Below are 15,739 nucleotides of genomic sequence, written 5' to 3'. Positions count from 1 at the left end.
CACCAAATTTACGCTTATTTGTTGTTAATTGTTAAAAGTGTTTTTTTTTAATAATTTTGTCCCATTGCGATAAGGGAAAAGATAATTTGTTATTTTGCAATCTCTTTGAAATATAAATTCCAAAAAAATAAACCATTAAAAAACAAATCGTTTTTGGTTGCTTTTCTTGATCTTCAGTTACGGTTAATCACGATTGTAAAATGAAATTTTTTTAAACGTATGTAACCCAACATCGTGTTCTTAATCGAATAGGTTAAATCCTAACTTTCGATTAGAGCAGCTTAAAGAAAAACGAATTAACAAATAATCAAATGATTAGAGGTCGGCACGAGTAAAAAATTAACTACGTGTTTTGATCTTCAAACTATTTAGGCAATAGACCGTTCTATAAAATCGGAGTCAATTTTTAGGAGTAGCGTAGTTCCTAGCCTAGGCTTCACTAATTTCCGGCTTTCCGCGCCGTTTTTCTTATTTTAAATGATTTTTGTAAAAAAATGTATGATGGCAAATAAGCAAAATACTAGTCCCAAATCCACGGGTTTAAAAAGAAACTTAGATCATGAAAATATTCTTAACCCCAAACATATTAAAACACCAAGGGTCCCTCCTACAACTCATAAAAGGTACGTCTCTAAAATATTCATATAAAGACAGGACATAAGCCGAATTCTCTTAAACCAAAGAATAACAAAGTTGTTAGTCCTGCTGAACTGGCTCTATAGTCTGTAAGAAAAGTTTGGCCGGTTTGGGCCGATTTGGGCCGATTTTATAGATCGTTCTATTAATCGCGGAAGCTGTGATTAACCACCGTATTACTTGAAGTGATCAACCGATTAACCACCAAGTTATAAATTATTACATTTCCGTACACATAATCCCGCTGATGTGTCCGACATAATACATTCAATCTGTACAAAAATTAACAAAAAAAATACCAAACATAGTAAATAATCACAGTCCGATATTAAACATTCACCATGTACACTCTGGCTAAAAAGTCTTCGACAGTGGAAATTTTGGCAGTCATTTTAATTTTGCCAGATAACTATAAGAGATAGAATCATGAAACCAATTTCCAATATTATTTATTTTCTAATATCTTTCGTAATTCATCGGTGTCGTTCGCCACAAATTAATAGTTTGGCGGGAAACTCGAAACTTATTTTTTACCACTTTTACAATATTGGCGCAACGGCACTGAATCTTGCATTTTTGAATTCGCAATGGTTGGTTCAAATTGAGAAAGGGTCGTTTTTATCTCTCTACGACCATCGGTTGAAAAGTTATCGCGGTTTTAAATTTTCTTCAAAATTAGGATACACCTGAAATGCATCAAGCGATTATTAATAATAATAACGTAACTTCGACAGCGTTTAAACAACATTAAAATAAATTTAACTAAGGAACGGTTCCAAATTGTGAATTACGAAAGATATTAGAAAATAAATAATATTGGCAATTGGTTTCATGATTCTATCTCTTATAATTATCTGGAAAAATTAAAAAAACTGCAAAAATTTCACCTGTCGAAGACTTTTTAGACAGTGTACAAATATTTTCGGGCGAAAGTACACTTCATATAATACAGCCCGACATAAAACATTCACTCTGTATAAAAATTCACGCCAGAACGTCCCCAACAGAGTTTATTATCACCGCCCGATATAAAATATTCACCTTGGGCCAAAAAATCGTACCAAATCAGACTGCTCAGTTGCAATACATTTCGACATAAAACATTCACCCTGTATGTAAATTTGCACCATAAAGTATCGAAAATAGTAAATATTTCAAGAAAAAATTAATTACAACACCCTTCTTAATCACCCTGGACATTTAAGCACTGTAACAATATATAGAAACATAGTCACAAACACCGTGTACATCAGAACAAAAATAGTAACATTCCTCTTTAAAAGGTATCTGGTTTCTCTTATGGGTTGCGCGATATTTGAAAATTAGATTTAAATTATTTTAAAGATAGAAGCTAGAGTTTGATATTCCCGATTGATTGACGTTTCGATTAATTTTGTAACGCAAAGGGCCCGAGAGTAATAAAGCGAAATTTGTTAAAATTTCGATTGCAAAGAAATGGGAGGTTCCAATAAACCGGCAAATGACTAACTTATTGGCGCTCGATTTCCAAATAATTAACAATGGTGACGAGAGTTTTATACTTCATCGATTGACGTATCGTTAAATTTTGTATCACAAACGGTTCAATTTTTATCGCAAAGAAATTTGGGGTTCCACTAAAACCGGCAAATGACTAACTTCTTGGAGCTCGATTACAGAATAATTAACAATGGCGACGAGGCTTTTATACCTAATCGATGGACGATCGTTTGATCGCAAACGGTTCGAGAGTAATCGAAGGAATGGCGGGGGTAGCGGCGGACTACACTGTACGTGAAACTAATACATTACATTGTGCGTAAAAAGTCGAGCGAAATGCCCTAACTCTACACGTAAAATTTTCCGGTTAAATTACTGGCATAAATTAAACAGGAAATTTTTAAAGTAATAACACTTAGTTACAGGAAATTTACCGGTAGTTTTCTTCTAGTAGAAGTGAAGAGAAGCACATTGTGAAAAACTAAATGAAAAGAGACTTAAAACTGTTTTAAGTCTCTTTTTATTCTTCTAGTAGCTTAACAGTAATTTTTAACAGTGTAGCACTTTAAAATGCATGGGAAAAGAGACTAAATCACTGGAGGGGGCGGAATTATTAAGGAAATGATTTGTCGGTTGGTCTTAAGTAATATTTTCGCCTTGAAGACCTATCGACCGTAGTACCGCGTATTCCTGAATAAAGTTTTCACCCCGGTTTTTTTGGTATTTTAACTTGTTAGCGTTTTTAAAGTTAACATTCTTGACCATTGGTGGTATTCGTGCTTTTTTGCTTTAACAATGTAGTAGCTAAATAATTATTTATGTGGACAAATTTGACTTTTGGTTATTTGATGTCGCAATCGGTAGAAAAACGCTACGTGTTGAAATCGGTACGTAAAGTGGAAAAATTCGAAATTCGTGTCGGAAAACGTATGACTAAAATGTAGGCGCTTCCAAAATTGATTATCGTTATAAACACTCAAAGGGAAGTTTCTAGTTTACGATAGAAGGGGCCGTGGTTAAGGGTCGAATAACTTGGATTATTTACTTCTAATCCCAATAGATTACTAGGGATTTGACGCCGCTAGTAATTAAAAGCCCACTCAAGGTGGAGGAATTAAGTACGAATAGGAAATATGACCATATAATGCAGACCACAATTAATTGTAATGGTGATAAGCAGTGCCGTTGGTGAAAGTATTCTTTCGTACCAATTATTACCCAAAAAGCTTCGATATTTGAAGCTCCCTTATAAGTCGACAACTTTTCTCTCGCAGCAGTGCAGGCATCTTCAAAAATGTGATCACGGTCGCCTTTATTTAATTTGCTGTGTAGCCAATTGTAAGCCGCGATGCATTGTAACACTTAAAAATGCAATACGGTTGTTCGACGTCCATCCACAATGGTGTACGACACTTGACCTGGAATACACTGTACACGTTAAATCTAATAAGTAACAGCTATTTTTAAGATTAAACGAATTTTATAAACATACGTACTTTACAACTGTCAAAAGTATTTTGCGCTTCTCCCTCTTAACAACTCATTAAGCGTGATTTAAGTGCTTTGGCAGATAGTGGTAGACTCTCAGCAATAATAATACTACCAGTATTCATCAACTTAAACAAGTCTTTAAATTCGGGATGCTCCACTTCTATAAATGGTGGGTCGGTTTCAGTGACCCAACGCACTAGACAATCGTTTGTCTCTTCTAAGACATCCACGCCGTACGGTTTTATAATTAACAAGTGTATTGCTCTCCTTTCTCCCACGAAACTCTTAGTTAAATAAAACAATTATACCGATGAACTATTAAACAACTCCGGATGCTTCTTGTCAAGGTGATATTTAAGATGACTTGTTCCTTGTTTCTTTTTCGGATCCTCTTGTATTTTATATTTTCCTCTAATTACAAGAAATATTGCATGTATTCAGTTATGTATGTTAACTTTGGTTTAAAGGTTGTATGTACTACAAATTAAATTTTTTGTCCATGTTTTCACCTATAAGACACTCGTGGTAATTAGTAATAATTTTAGGAAGAAACGCTCAACACAGTTGATAACAGAAAAAAAACAACGAATTATTGTTAAGTTATATTTCAATGGTCGAAACACGGGTTTTTTACCTCTCCGAGGGGACTATGTCTCCTAGGAGGGGTTTTACAATCACCGTGTCTGTCTGTCTGTGTGTCTGTGTATGTGTCTGTGTGTTGCGAACGCGTTACCGGGGCAAAGTCAAAAACCGTGTTTGCAGATTAAAGGGAGGCAAAACCACCGTGTGACGGTGAGCGTTAACCGATGAATTTGCGGTTGCGTTGGGTGCAGTTGCTTTTTTTTTGTTAACGCTCACCATGGCGACGGTTTCAACTCGGTTTTAATCGAAAGTCTGTTTTTTGTAATGTTTATTTGTAATGTGGGAACGTTGAGTTTGTGTTATGGCGGTTGCGGGTTATGAGTTTTTGGGGATGCGTTTTGTACGTATGGGTGTTCTCTCTCCAACTTCTTCTTATTAACTCTTGGGACGGACTGAGTGCTAAGGGATACGATAAACGTCTCAACGTCCAAATGGCAGGGTTTCCACCAATTGTTCACGGTATTCGTCTTAGTATCAAATTGCGATTGCATCGAGCGGGATTCGAACCCAAGTCCTCCTGTATGACAAGCAAACGTTCTACCACAGAACCACCGATTCATGTTACGCTTCATTGAAAATTATAAACTCAGCTTAGCGGAAGAGTATATTAATACTTTTTAAAGTCTAAATGTTTTACGTATGAAAATTTAAAGGTGGTTCACCTAGTTATTATTTTGTAATTTATTTCGTTTATTCAGTCGTATATTTTCATCCATTGTGTGTTTAGCGTATTTAGTTTTCAAGCGAAAAGGTTCATTTATGAAGAAAATATCGAGTTGTATACATCGTGCTCTTACACTTTTGTTGGTCTGGTTTTTAACTGGGTCGTCATTACTTCGTAATTTATTTTAAACTTTTTCTCGACTGATTAAGATGTTTAATGCAGTTCATCAATTGGGTTTGTTTGTTTTTATTTATAACTAGCTGAGAAGCCCGGCCTCCGGCCGGGCTTTCAGCTTGTTGAGTAAATTGGGGTTTAGAAAACGGAAACAACATGCACTATACTTTAAATATGCAAATTAAATATTTTTAAATAGTAAAAAGGCATTTTTTGAATTACAAACATTTAATAGTGCAACATATCATATCTTGTAATATTAACATGTATTTGTTTTCTTTGATTAGTTTAAGATGTAATTATGATAAAGCGTTTTTGTAGACAATATTTTTAGTTTCTCCGTGAGGAGTAAGTACGTACAGATTATTTGCAGCTCCAACTCTTGAGCACGCCACATAAAGCTGACCATGGGAAAAGCATGCGTTTTCTAAATCAATTCCCGCTGTTTTAAGTGACTGCCCTTCGCTTTATTAATTGTCATTGCGAAGCTAAGATTGATTGGAAATGGCAAGCGTTTAAAATCAAATGGCATATCGGTTGGTATGGGTATGCGTGGAATGAATACGTCTTCGCCCATTGAATTTCCAGTCAATATCGTGGCCTCTATGACGTTAGGTGATAAGGCCTTGACGGCTAACCTTGTCCCGTTACACAGTTTTGGTGGTTCCAAGTTCCTGAGTAACATTATCGGGGCTCCAATTTTTAAAGTTAATTTGTGTGGTGGAGTTCCGGGTGGGTTAAGGGAATTCAAAAATTCCGTTGGGTAATGAACGGCTTGATTCTCTGCCAGAACGGTGTCAATGGAGTGGTAAATAGTTGGTTCTCCGGGAATTTCTTTCAAAATAAGTGTGTTAACATGGAAAACACTGTCATTTCTTGGCGCTAATATAGCTCTTTCACAAAGCCACTTGTGGGATTTATAATTCGTCTCTGTTTGTGGAAAGACTTGTTTAGTTAAAATATTCAAAGCTTGCAAATTTTGGCAAAAATGGGAAGGTAGTTTGATGTTTTCGCTTTGCGGATCGATTGGCACAGTTCCGTTACCAATTTCCAAAAGGAAGTTTGCGAAGCGTTCTGCAAATTTGTCTCCGTGCAATGAAACTCTCAAGTTGGTGGTTAGGGTTGTTTTCTTTACGTGTTTCCAGAGGTGTGAAGCTTTGAAGCAAGCATTTATTTCGTCAGCTGGTGTACCCCTTTGAATGATACGTAGGGTCTGCCTAAAGTCTCCGGCCAATACAACTACGACACCACCCATAATTCTTTCGTCACCTCTAAGATCTTTAAGAGATCGATCTAGGGCTTCCAGCGCTGCCTTATGAGCCATCGTACACTCGTCCCAAATAATAATTCGACATTCTTGGAGAACCCTGGCTTTACCAGTGCCTTTACTGATATTGCATGTTGGATTTTCAGCATAGGCTAAGTTTAAAAGAAGTGCAAACGTAGAGTGGGCAGTTCGACCACCAGATAGAAGAGTTGAAGCAATTCCCGATGATGCTACCGCCAGAGCAATTTGATTTTCTTTCCTAATTTTAGCTAATAGTAAATTTAAAAGGAAGGTTTTTCCTGTACCACCAGGAGCATCGAGAAAAAAAAAGGCCCCCAGTTTCTGATGAAACTGCATCTAATACCATTCTATAGGCAGCTACTTGACCTTCGACCAGTCGTGGTTCATTTTCGTCAATGAATTGTTTTAACTCATTGGTGTTGTAGTTGTTTTCGCGCAAAATATCTCTGCATTCAGTGATTATTTCGTTCATCTGCGGCGATGGTTAAACATTCCTGCTGTGAAATCTCTCTCCATTTTGTTATTTATCCTCGTCCTTATTAGAATGTCCTCGGCCACGCTCTCTCTGTGCGCCTCCCACAGTCCTATTGGATTTGAGAGTCCACAAAATGCCAGGAGAACGGCAAACAGAATCCCTCGATGCGGCTTCTCTCATCGTAGCATCCCATTGGGCGTCATTTTCTAAAAGACCTCTAAGTCTTCGCGATAAGTGGTGCATACGGTGTCATCAACGGTCTTAAGAACTATACATGATGTCGGACCTTTTATAGCGTGTAATAACAGTCTTAAGTAGAAGCATTCGCCGTTAGTGGGGTGCACTGTATATACACGACCAAGTGCATCAGTTGCATATATGCCAGGATGATCAGTAACGGGTACACCCTGCACTCTACGTTTGAAGTTTTTGGAGCTGATATTCCAGGTATAATATCTCGGTATCTCGCAGTAAAAAGGAGTTTTTGCAAAATCATCTCGTTGACATAGCTTGAAAAAAGCAGTCAGAGTTGTGTTTGGAGGATCTTGAGCTCGATCTTGGGCGTTGGCTTCTGTGAAATAGATCCTTTGACCATTTTCCAAATGGACACTCAAGTGAGTCACTGTTGGGTAACGGTCGTGTATGGGGAAACCCAAAATCTGCCATACAGCTTCGTTCGAACTAATGTAACGGCCCATTTGATACCGTTCGATTTCATCAATTGGTTGACCAGTAGTTTCTAAGCCAAATACCGCTTGATCGCAACCCTTATTAACATATTTACAAATGTACTTGATTGATTTCACTGAATTGCAAAATTCGACATTTATATGGCCACAAAATATGCGCGACAATAAAGAGCAATAGGGAACAACCCATTTATTGTCAATCTCAACCTCTTGACCTCGCATTTTAATAATGGTTGATAACCCCTCCCCCGTGACCTCACCTGGACTCCTTCTCCGGTATTGCGGATAGCCATCTTTTCCTGTCGAAGTCTCGTGTACTAAAGGGCGCGGGTATCGTTTAGTGCATTTACCACCTTTCATGCAAGGTGAATTAGGATTCAACACACCGCATGGACCATGTATCATATTTTTGACGATTACAGCATGCAGTGTGGAGTCTTCATGGGGATCAGGAAGCTCCGCGCTTATCACCTGATCAATCTGGTTTAGTCTAAATTTTTCTTTTAACCAAATCAAAACGTGGGCATGTGGTAAGCCTCTTTTCTGCCACTCAATGGAATACATCCAACATCGGACTTCTCCGAAACTCGAACCTTTAATTATTAAGTTCATAAACGTAATCAGTTTTTGCCGGAAAATTCTTGCTTTAATATCATGGCGGTCTTGCGATGACTGTCCAGGAAAAAGAGCAGCGGTAATTTCAGGCCACCCAGGATTGCGGGTGAATGTTAAAAATAAATCTGGCGTTCCATAATACCTGACATAAGTCATGGCGTCTTGAGTATATTCGTGCATATGGCGTGGTCCACGCGTGAAAGATGACGGTAGAATTATTGTGCGTCCCACTTTAGAAGCATTTCCGTCTGTAGCAATAGCATCTCTTAAATGTATGTAATCTTCGACTTTAAGTTTCTTTTGATTTGTGCGTACAAAAAGAAGTCTTTCAGTTTCTATTTTGGCATACATATCAACGACAAACTGGTGGAAAAGTTGCCGGTAAAATAGAATGTAATTGAGGCATCCTGGTCTAATCATTAATCGGTATGCGTAAAAATCCATAGCAGAAACCTTTTTCCCATGGATTGGTTGGCCGGTATTTGAGTTGACTTGAGGAATTTGGAAATGGTAGCCATCCTCGCCACGACAAAAGAGTAACGGGTATTGCAGCGAATCGTATGAGCGATGAGTTTCATTTACTCTTTGAAGTCCACTGTTTCGTTTGTGAATGATTATATCTCGTCTTTCAAAATCACAGCCAACTATGACAATAGCAACTTCTTTCGCAACCGGAGCGTTGAAGCGTCTTGGGTGCTGACCAGCCGGCGTCTTATCCGCTTTTATAATAACTTTGTAGTCATCGCTTGGCATTTCTTCCAGTGCGGTTTTAAAATTCCTCACGTAAACATTATGTTCATGGAGCATGCGTTGCAATTGCAAGATAATATCTTTATCTAAGTTGGGTGTATTGCTTGTCCTCTGGTTGATTTCTTTTTCTTCGTCACCTATAAAGTAAATCTGAAGAAATTTGGGTTCTTCGTTATCTAGAGAAAGCAATGATCCAGCGAGGTGGTAAACCTGGCCCTGTACTTTAAAGGTTGGCATAAACCCCGGAGGCCGAATAATTTTCGTAGCGCCGAAGGACGTCATTTGGAAACTCGAGTTAAATTTTCTGAGATCCGTGAGAAACTTTTTTGATTGTGCGGTATCGGCAGTGAGAAGAGATTTGAGTGGTTCTGGCGGCTCAAGTAAAGTAGGTAGGCTTACCTTACAAGATGAACAACACATTCCAGGAGTTTCGCCTTTCCATTTAGCAGCACCGCAGAAATTACAAATTAAGGACATATCTCCTATAGAGAGCAATGTGATATCCTCATAACGTTCATCCGCTTGATATTTGAAAGCCGCTCCTTTCAGGCAGATCCATGTTTTAGATCTTGAGATTGAAGTTCTATCTTGTTGATATTGTAGCCGTAGTCGTCGTTCGGAAGACGTTTCTCGCGATCTCGAAGTCGCCGTTCTCACCCGTAGTTCCTCAAGGCGCGATTGCGTCTGCGAAGACGTTACTCGCGATCTCGAAGTTGCCGCACTCACCCATAGTTGCTCAAGGCGCGATTGCGTCTGCGAAGACGTTACTCGCGATCTCGAAGTTGCCGCACTCACCCATAGTTGCTCAAGGCGCGATTGCGTCTGCGAAGACGTTACTCGCGATCTCGAAGTTGCCGCACTCACCCATAGTTGCTCAAGGCGCGATTGCGTCTGCGAAGACGTTACTCGCTATCTCGAAGTTGCCGCACTCACCCATAGTTGCTCAAGGCGCGATTGCGTCTGCGAAGACGTTACTCGCGATCTCGAAGTTGCCGCACTCATTCGTAGTTGCTCAAGGCGCGATTGCGTTTGCGAAGACGTTTCTCGTAACCTCGAAGTTTGCGCTCTTTGTTTTTCATTATCACGGCGGGATTGTGTTATAATGAACGATCTTGAAACAGCTGTCCTTTGACGTTGTTCAGCTAAACGTATTTCCGTTTGCAAAGGAGTTTCACGTGACCATAAAGACCTAACACGTTCGAGTCTTAATTCTCTTGCTTCGTCACTGTCGTTGTCCCTTTTCCTTTTAGCGTCCGTAGCCAAAGATGTATTTCTACCCAAATAAGGCTTTCTTTTAGGTGGCATGGCTATATGAATAAATAAGGGGTCATAGTAATGGCTGTATGAATTAAAACAGCACAAAAGAAACAGAAAAGTTACCATTTGTCCAACGAAAACCGAAGAGCAGATGGGCGAGTAACAAACGTAGCCGAAAGAACTCTGTGGCCCGGGAAAAGTGACACAGGAAGGGGGGAGGGCGGGGCCGACCCGGGCAAAGTGACACAGGAAGGGGGGCGATCGGGGGCGAGTAAAAAGAACGAACGCAAGCAAAAAGGGTCGAAGGTCGCGCCAAGCAGCAGCTAAATGAGGCAATTAGAGCCAGAGAGATAAACTCCCGCGTCTCTTGACAGCGTGAGGTCAGGGGTTTCGGTCTTGCGGTCACTGGTTATTGGTCCCGTGGGCAAAAACGGCGAAGGTTAGCAATCTCAAGACGCCCCTATAACCTGACGTCAGGGGCCACAATGCGACCGGCCAAATTTCGTGCGAATCGGACAATTATCTTGGGCGTGCATAGAAGGTAACAAACCAATATATATACAAACGTCAGATTTTATTTATATAGAAGAGCAGTATCTATTCAGTGTGTTATTTTTTAAACAAAAGCATTTTTACTAGTGAATAGCTGTGTATCAGTGATTACGTAAGCATGCAAATTATAATCGTGCTATATTTTGGATTATAATCTCTTTACGTAGGCTACCTTAGCTATATACTAGAAATCAACCTTACGCGTGAAACTTTAAAAAATACTAACCCAAAAGGACTGAACAGAAGCCGAATTATTAAAAACCAAAGAACTGGTTGTGCTTATTGGGTCTCTCTGAGGGATTAGACCCGTTTAGCCCCGAATTGTCTGTTCGGATAACCTTGTAATTATATTTTATTGAAAAATGTGAGATCGGCCCTGCTGATTAGCTGTTTTTTTTCCTAGCTACCACGTCAAAAGTTCAGTTTCATATCCGTAAATTTGACTTAACGTGTTAGTGTATTTTCTACAATATTGTTTGTTGAATTAATTATTTGCTACTTATCGAATTCACTGAGATGTAAAATGTATTTTCTACCGACGGATGTGTAAAACCAACTTGAATATGCCAATAAAATTACGTATAAGGGTCACGTACTCCAGACTGTTATTCATGTTGATTTGACAGACTTTATTCCTGTGTTATTTACAGCTATTTCATCATGCTAAATTAACATAAAATTACTTGTAATATTATAATACGGAATAAGCTGTTATATTTACAGAAACGTCTTGGCATCCCCTGCTTCCAACACTTTAATGTAATTTGAACAGGGTTTTTTTATCTCAGTGTATTTAGTCAGAGGGCTGATTTTTTATGGTTGAATTTTTTTAGGGCCCTACTCTATTGTAAATCTTGATTTTTCCGTCCAAAAGCATTTTCCACAATTCTTCTGGCTCCACGCAGGCATAGATTAAAATGAGCTTTATCAACTGCCAAATCAGCATAGTCAGGATAGGGTTTAATCACATCCCTAGTAGCACAAAACGGTTGGCCCGACTGCGGTTATTTTACAGACGGCCAACTCTGTCGTTACTACGGTGATTTTGTGGACGCAATGTCCTACCTGGCCAACTGCATAGTTTAGAGTCGTTTTTCCGTTTAAAAGTGCTGTTGGCCAACTGTTGACCACCCACTGTTTATATAGTCGTTTTATATTTGGAACGGTTGTGGACCAAATGTTGTTTTATGGTTGGAAACGTTCCAGAGTATGCAAAACCCATCTCGAAAACGCTTTTTACTCCAATAAAACAGGTACTAACCCAACCCTTAAATCAGCACTAATCCAACCCATAAATCAGCACTAATCCAACCCATAAATCAGCACTAATCCAACCCATAAATCAGCACTAATCCAACCCATAAATCAGAACAAAATCAATAATGAAATCAAATCAAGGCTTAAGAAATTTTTCATTTTATTTAAAAACATGTCAAAAAACTCAATTTATAGAAAACCCGTAAATTTTTAGAAAAATCCACTAATTATATTTTGATTGACTAAAATTTTTAGAAAAATCCGAAAATTACATTTGGATCGAATGAATCATTCACTATCTGTGTCTTTTTTATCCATTAGATTTCTTTTATTTCGGCCTCCCTCACGGTCTGGAGCGTATTTGACCCATTTTTGGATATTTGCTTCAATTTCGAATTCTTTACTACCTTTTATGTTCAATTGTACAGCTTTTATGTATTTATTATCAGACTATTATCTATATTCCTATTTTATAAAAGTTCTTAAAGCTTACCAATTATAACATTTTTAAGTCTTAGTTCTTTAAAGGCATATTTTTCGTTTACTCCAATCCAATTGAACTTGAGCACAAGATCGTGAGCCACCACATTTTTCAAAATCCTTCGAGTGCAGTCTTTAATTTTTTTCCCACCAAAAGTCGCAAACTTCTTAATCTAAAAATACATTAAGAGCAATGAAACGTATTAGTTTTCAGCTTACCGCTTTATTTTTCGTATCTTCATTCTCGAGAAGTTCTTCTAATTTATCTAAGTTTTCCAAAGTGTTTATTGGTAATTGTGGGCATCCTATGATAGTGTTATCTTCGTTATCAGAGTTCCTTTCTTTTGAATTATATTCTACAAGCTTGTGCACTTTTGCTTTTAGATCAGTAAGTATGAAAATCACAGATCGTTTAAATTTTTCCTGATCTAAGTCTGTTTTGGTTAGAGATTGGAAATTTAATTTCACTTAATGTATACCTCGAATTTCTATAAAATAATTCATACCTAATAAAGCATTAGTTCCACCAGATGGAGATTTCGAATAACTGAGATTACGTGACACTAAAGCCATTTAAATTATACATTAGCAATGTACCATGCGATAGTTTTATGTAATTAACACCATGTACTTACAGTTTTGATTTTCACTCCAAGAGTGGTTTCTAGCATGTTCATAACTACTTCTATAACTCTTCACTCCTTGTCTTTCAACTAAGGGATAATGCTCGTGAGCACAAGATGATACTGTAAGTGCATTAGTTTTGTTAATGTATATTGTAATTTATACGGTTAAATTCTCAATCATTATACCTCCAAAGCGTGAATTGAATATTGATTTGACGCTGGGACAGGACTTCTGCAATTATTTTGATATTCCAAAAATATATTTTCATCATAATCAACGAAATTGTCTAACGGGATTAAAAACAAAAAAGGTTTATCCAGACTAAGTAGAAAAATCTTTGCACAAAATTACTTTTATAAATTTCTCTACTTTGTGTTGGTGATTCCAACCTAACATTAGAATGGACTGCTATGAATACGGGATTAGTTTTTTGTACTTCTAAGACTTGGTCAGAATTTTTATTAATTGTGGAATCTCTGTTTTCTAAAACGCGTAAAGGTTCACTTTCTAAGTCTAAATCACTCCTAGATGTACTATTAAATTCGGGGACTTCATTCGTGGTGGATTCACAGCTTTTGGCACTAGGTAGTTCAATGACCGTAACCGCAGTTTCATTGGGTTTTCTTTTAGGAGTCGTAAGAAATTTTTCTTTGGAAATGTTTTGAACGGAATTAGTGTTAACATTTTTTTTAACTAACGTGGAGCTTTTATGTTTGACTAATTTTGGAGAAGGATCTCTATGGCATATTGAACTATATGCTGAATCAGTTGCATCCGTAGTTTTAGTTTGTAGAACGCTCGTACGTTTCAGTGATTTACTATTTGGAACTGAAATAAATTCTGGGCTTAAGTTTTTTTTTACTCTTGAAGACTAACTTTTACCTTCATTTGTTGGAAAATCTGGTGCTTTTGGTAGAGGTATTTGTCTTCTGCCCCCAGATTTTTTAGGACACTTTGTAGGAATTTCATGGCCATCATCTTAAGAGTAAGAAAAAAATGTTAAATTAAATTCCGTAATAAATGTGTAATTTAAATAACATATTTACCAGAGTTGGAATTGGTGTCACAATCCATGTTTTTGTACATAGAACGTCTCTTCAGTATTTTATTCCTTCCACCACGACCCAGTTCAGCTTCACTTGAAAAATCCGATGCAATTTCTGATCTTTTTAGTTTCTTACGAGCATTAATGTAGAGGGCTATTTAAAAACACAAATTAGTTTTTTTTAAGTACCTCAAATTTTAACCACTCACCGGTTTTGTACATTATTTTTCCTTTATACAAATCCCAATCTTTCTCCGGAGATACAGAATCTTTAATTAATTTAACAATATCATGCTGATAACGTGATGGTGGCTAATAGCAAGACGTTTCAGTTGGACACCATGAATGTGGAACAGCTTCCACAGTGTCCTCTCCATCAAAGTGAAATATAACGTACATGTAAAAAACTTTCAAGGCATTATATAGGGGCACATAAATGAGGAACAGCTAGGGTGCCCACAATTGAGAAACATTATTAGCTTACACCAAAAAATCTCCTGGCGCCGCCACGGGATACGGGATAATTATTAGTATAATTAGTTAGAAATTTTACTTCAAATAACTTTACAAAACGAAATTTAACAAACTATTAGAAATGAGCAGAATCAATCGTTGGCAATAAAATAATAAGCCCTCGACAGATGGATGGTATTATTTTTAATCTTAATTGTTATTTAAGGTCTGGAATAGATAAATCTTAGTGGTCTAACAGGGTTATCTCTTCCTTTTTTAACTACCTAAAGAAGAAAGACATTTATGGTTATATTACAATCAAAATAAAAGATTACTAAATAACAAAATTGCATATACATAGTACTTAAGTGTAGTGAAGAAGTAGAATTATAGTATCTAAAGCGCTATTCTTATTCGGATAATGAAATCACTTAACTTCGACTAAATCTATGGGATAAGTCTTCGTTTGCTTAGATGTTCTAGCTATAAAAATTCAAAGTAGAGACGAACGCAGTGGATATTTAAAACTGTCATCATGAAACTTGCATAAATTCCCAACAATCTTAATATCTTTATTTTGTTCTCGGTAAATTCCTTTAACTTTGATAACGTCACCGGTAGACAACTTAACACAGTTATCTGGTTTTTGTATAGATATTGTGTAGGTGGGGGTCAGAATTGTTTTGTAAGACTTTGCATCTAGAGGTATATAAGCCCTACGTTCCTTAAACTCTTTTTTGAGTTCGTAACCAAAGTTTTTTTTTTAACTTTCTAAAGAAATTTGACCTTCACTGAGCCTCTTAATTAGTTGTTGCAGGGGCCTATTGGGGGATCTTATTTTTTTCTTTAACAACTGCAAAAAAAAATCAAATGGAAAAGCACTAAAGACGTCCAATGGACCAAATCTTTGTACATCAGTTGCTAGGTGCGTTAATGAATGTATATTCCAACTGACAAATTCTTTCCCATAAAATTCTGGAGAGGAAGATACGAACATTTTTAAGAGGTCACCGGCATAATTTACAAGATTTTTACTGTGCGTTGGGGAAGCTAATATATAAATAGCACACTGTAGTAGTTGAAAATGATTAAGAACATCATTGGCCAAAATTCATTTTCCTAAAACAGGCAGGTATAAACCAAAACTGTCTTAGTTCGGTAGCTT

General features: G+C 37.3%; 3 protein-coding genes across 3 annotated transcripts in view; 1 reads left to right on the top strand and 2 right to left on the bottom strand.

Moving 5' to 3' along the window:
- Positions 1-15,739, top strand: part of LOC149921095 (calcitonin gene-related peptide type 1 receptor-like) — a 317,091-nt gene that overhangs the window by 201,305 nt on the left and 100,047 nt on the right. The gene's annotated exons all lie outside the window — the stretch shown is intronic.
- On the bottom strand, positions 3,648-6,710 carry LOC149921099 (uncharacterized). Its single transcript, XM_090163897.1, has 2 exons — positions 5,652-6,710; positions 3,648-3,890 (listed from the first exon to the last, which is right to left on the bottom strand). Exons 1-2 carry the CDS (start codon positions 6,708-6,710, stop codon positions 3,648-3,650), a joined length of 1,302 nt encoding a protein of 433 aa, XP_090020023.1.
- Positions 7,056-10,208, bottom strand: LOC149921098 (uncharacterized). Its single transcript, XM_090163896.1, has 2 exons — positions 9,837-10,208; positions 7,056-9,794 (listed from the first exon to the last, which is right to left on the bottom strand). The coding sequence occupies exons 1-2, from the start codon at positions 10,206-10,208 to the stop codon at positions 7,056-7,058; spliced, it is 3,111 nt and encodes a 1,036-aa protein (XP_090020022.1).

This window comes from Leiobunum rupestre, chromosome 11, assembly GCF_980474605.1.
Source record: "Leiobunum rupestre chromosome 11, qqLeiRupe1.1.hap1, whole genome shotgun sequence".
NCBI classification, from domain to species: domain Eukaryota; kingdom Metazoa; phylum Arthropoda; class Arachnida; order Opiliones; family Sclerosomatidae; genus Leiobunum; species Leiobunum rupestre.
Note: the sequence above shows the minus strand (reverse complement) of the source record. Positions and strands in the feature narration are given on the sequence as shown.

Coding starts and splice junctions, on each gene's coding strand:
- LOC149921099 (XM_090163897.1), bottom strand. CDS start 6,710: ATGCAGTTTCATCAGAAACTGGGGGCCTTTTTTTTTCTCGATGCTCCT. Junction 3,891..5,651: donor GAAATTCAATGGGCGAAGAC/GTATTCATTCCA, acceptor TATTTAACTAAG/AGTTTCGTGGGAGAAAGGAG.
- LOC149921098 (XM_090163896.1), bottom strand. CDS start 10,208: ATGCCACCTAAAAGAAAGCCTTATTTGGGTAGAAATACATCTTTGGCT. Junction 9,795..9,836: donor CGCGCCTTGAGCAACTATGG/GTGAGTGCGGCA, acceptor ACGTCTTCGCAG/ACGCAATCGCGCCTTGAGCA.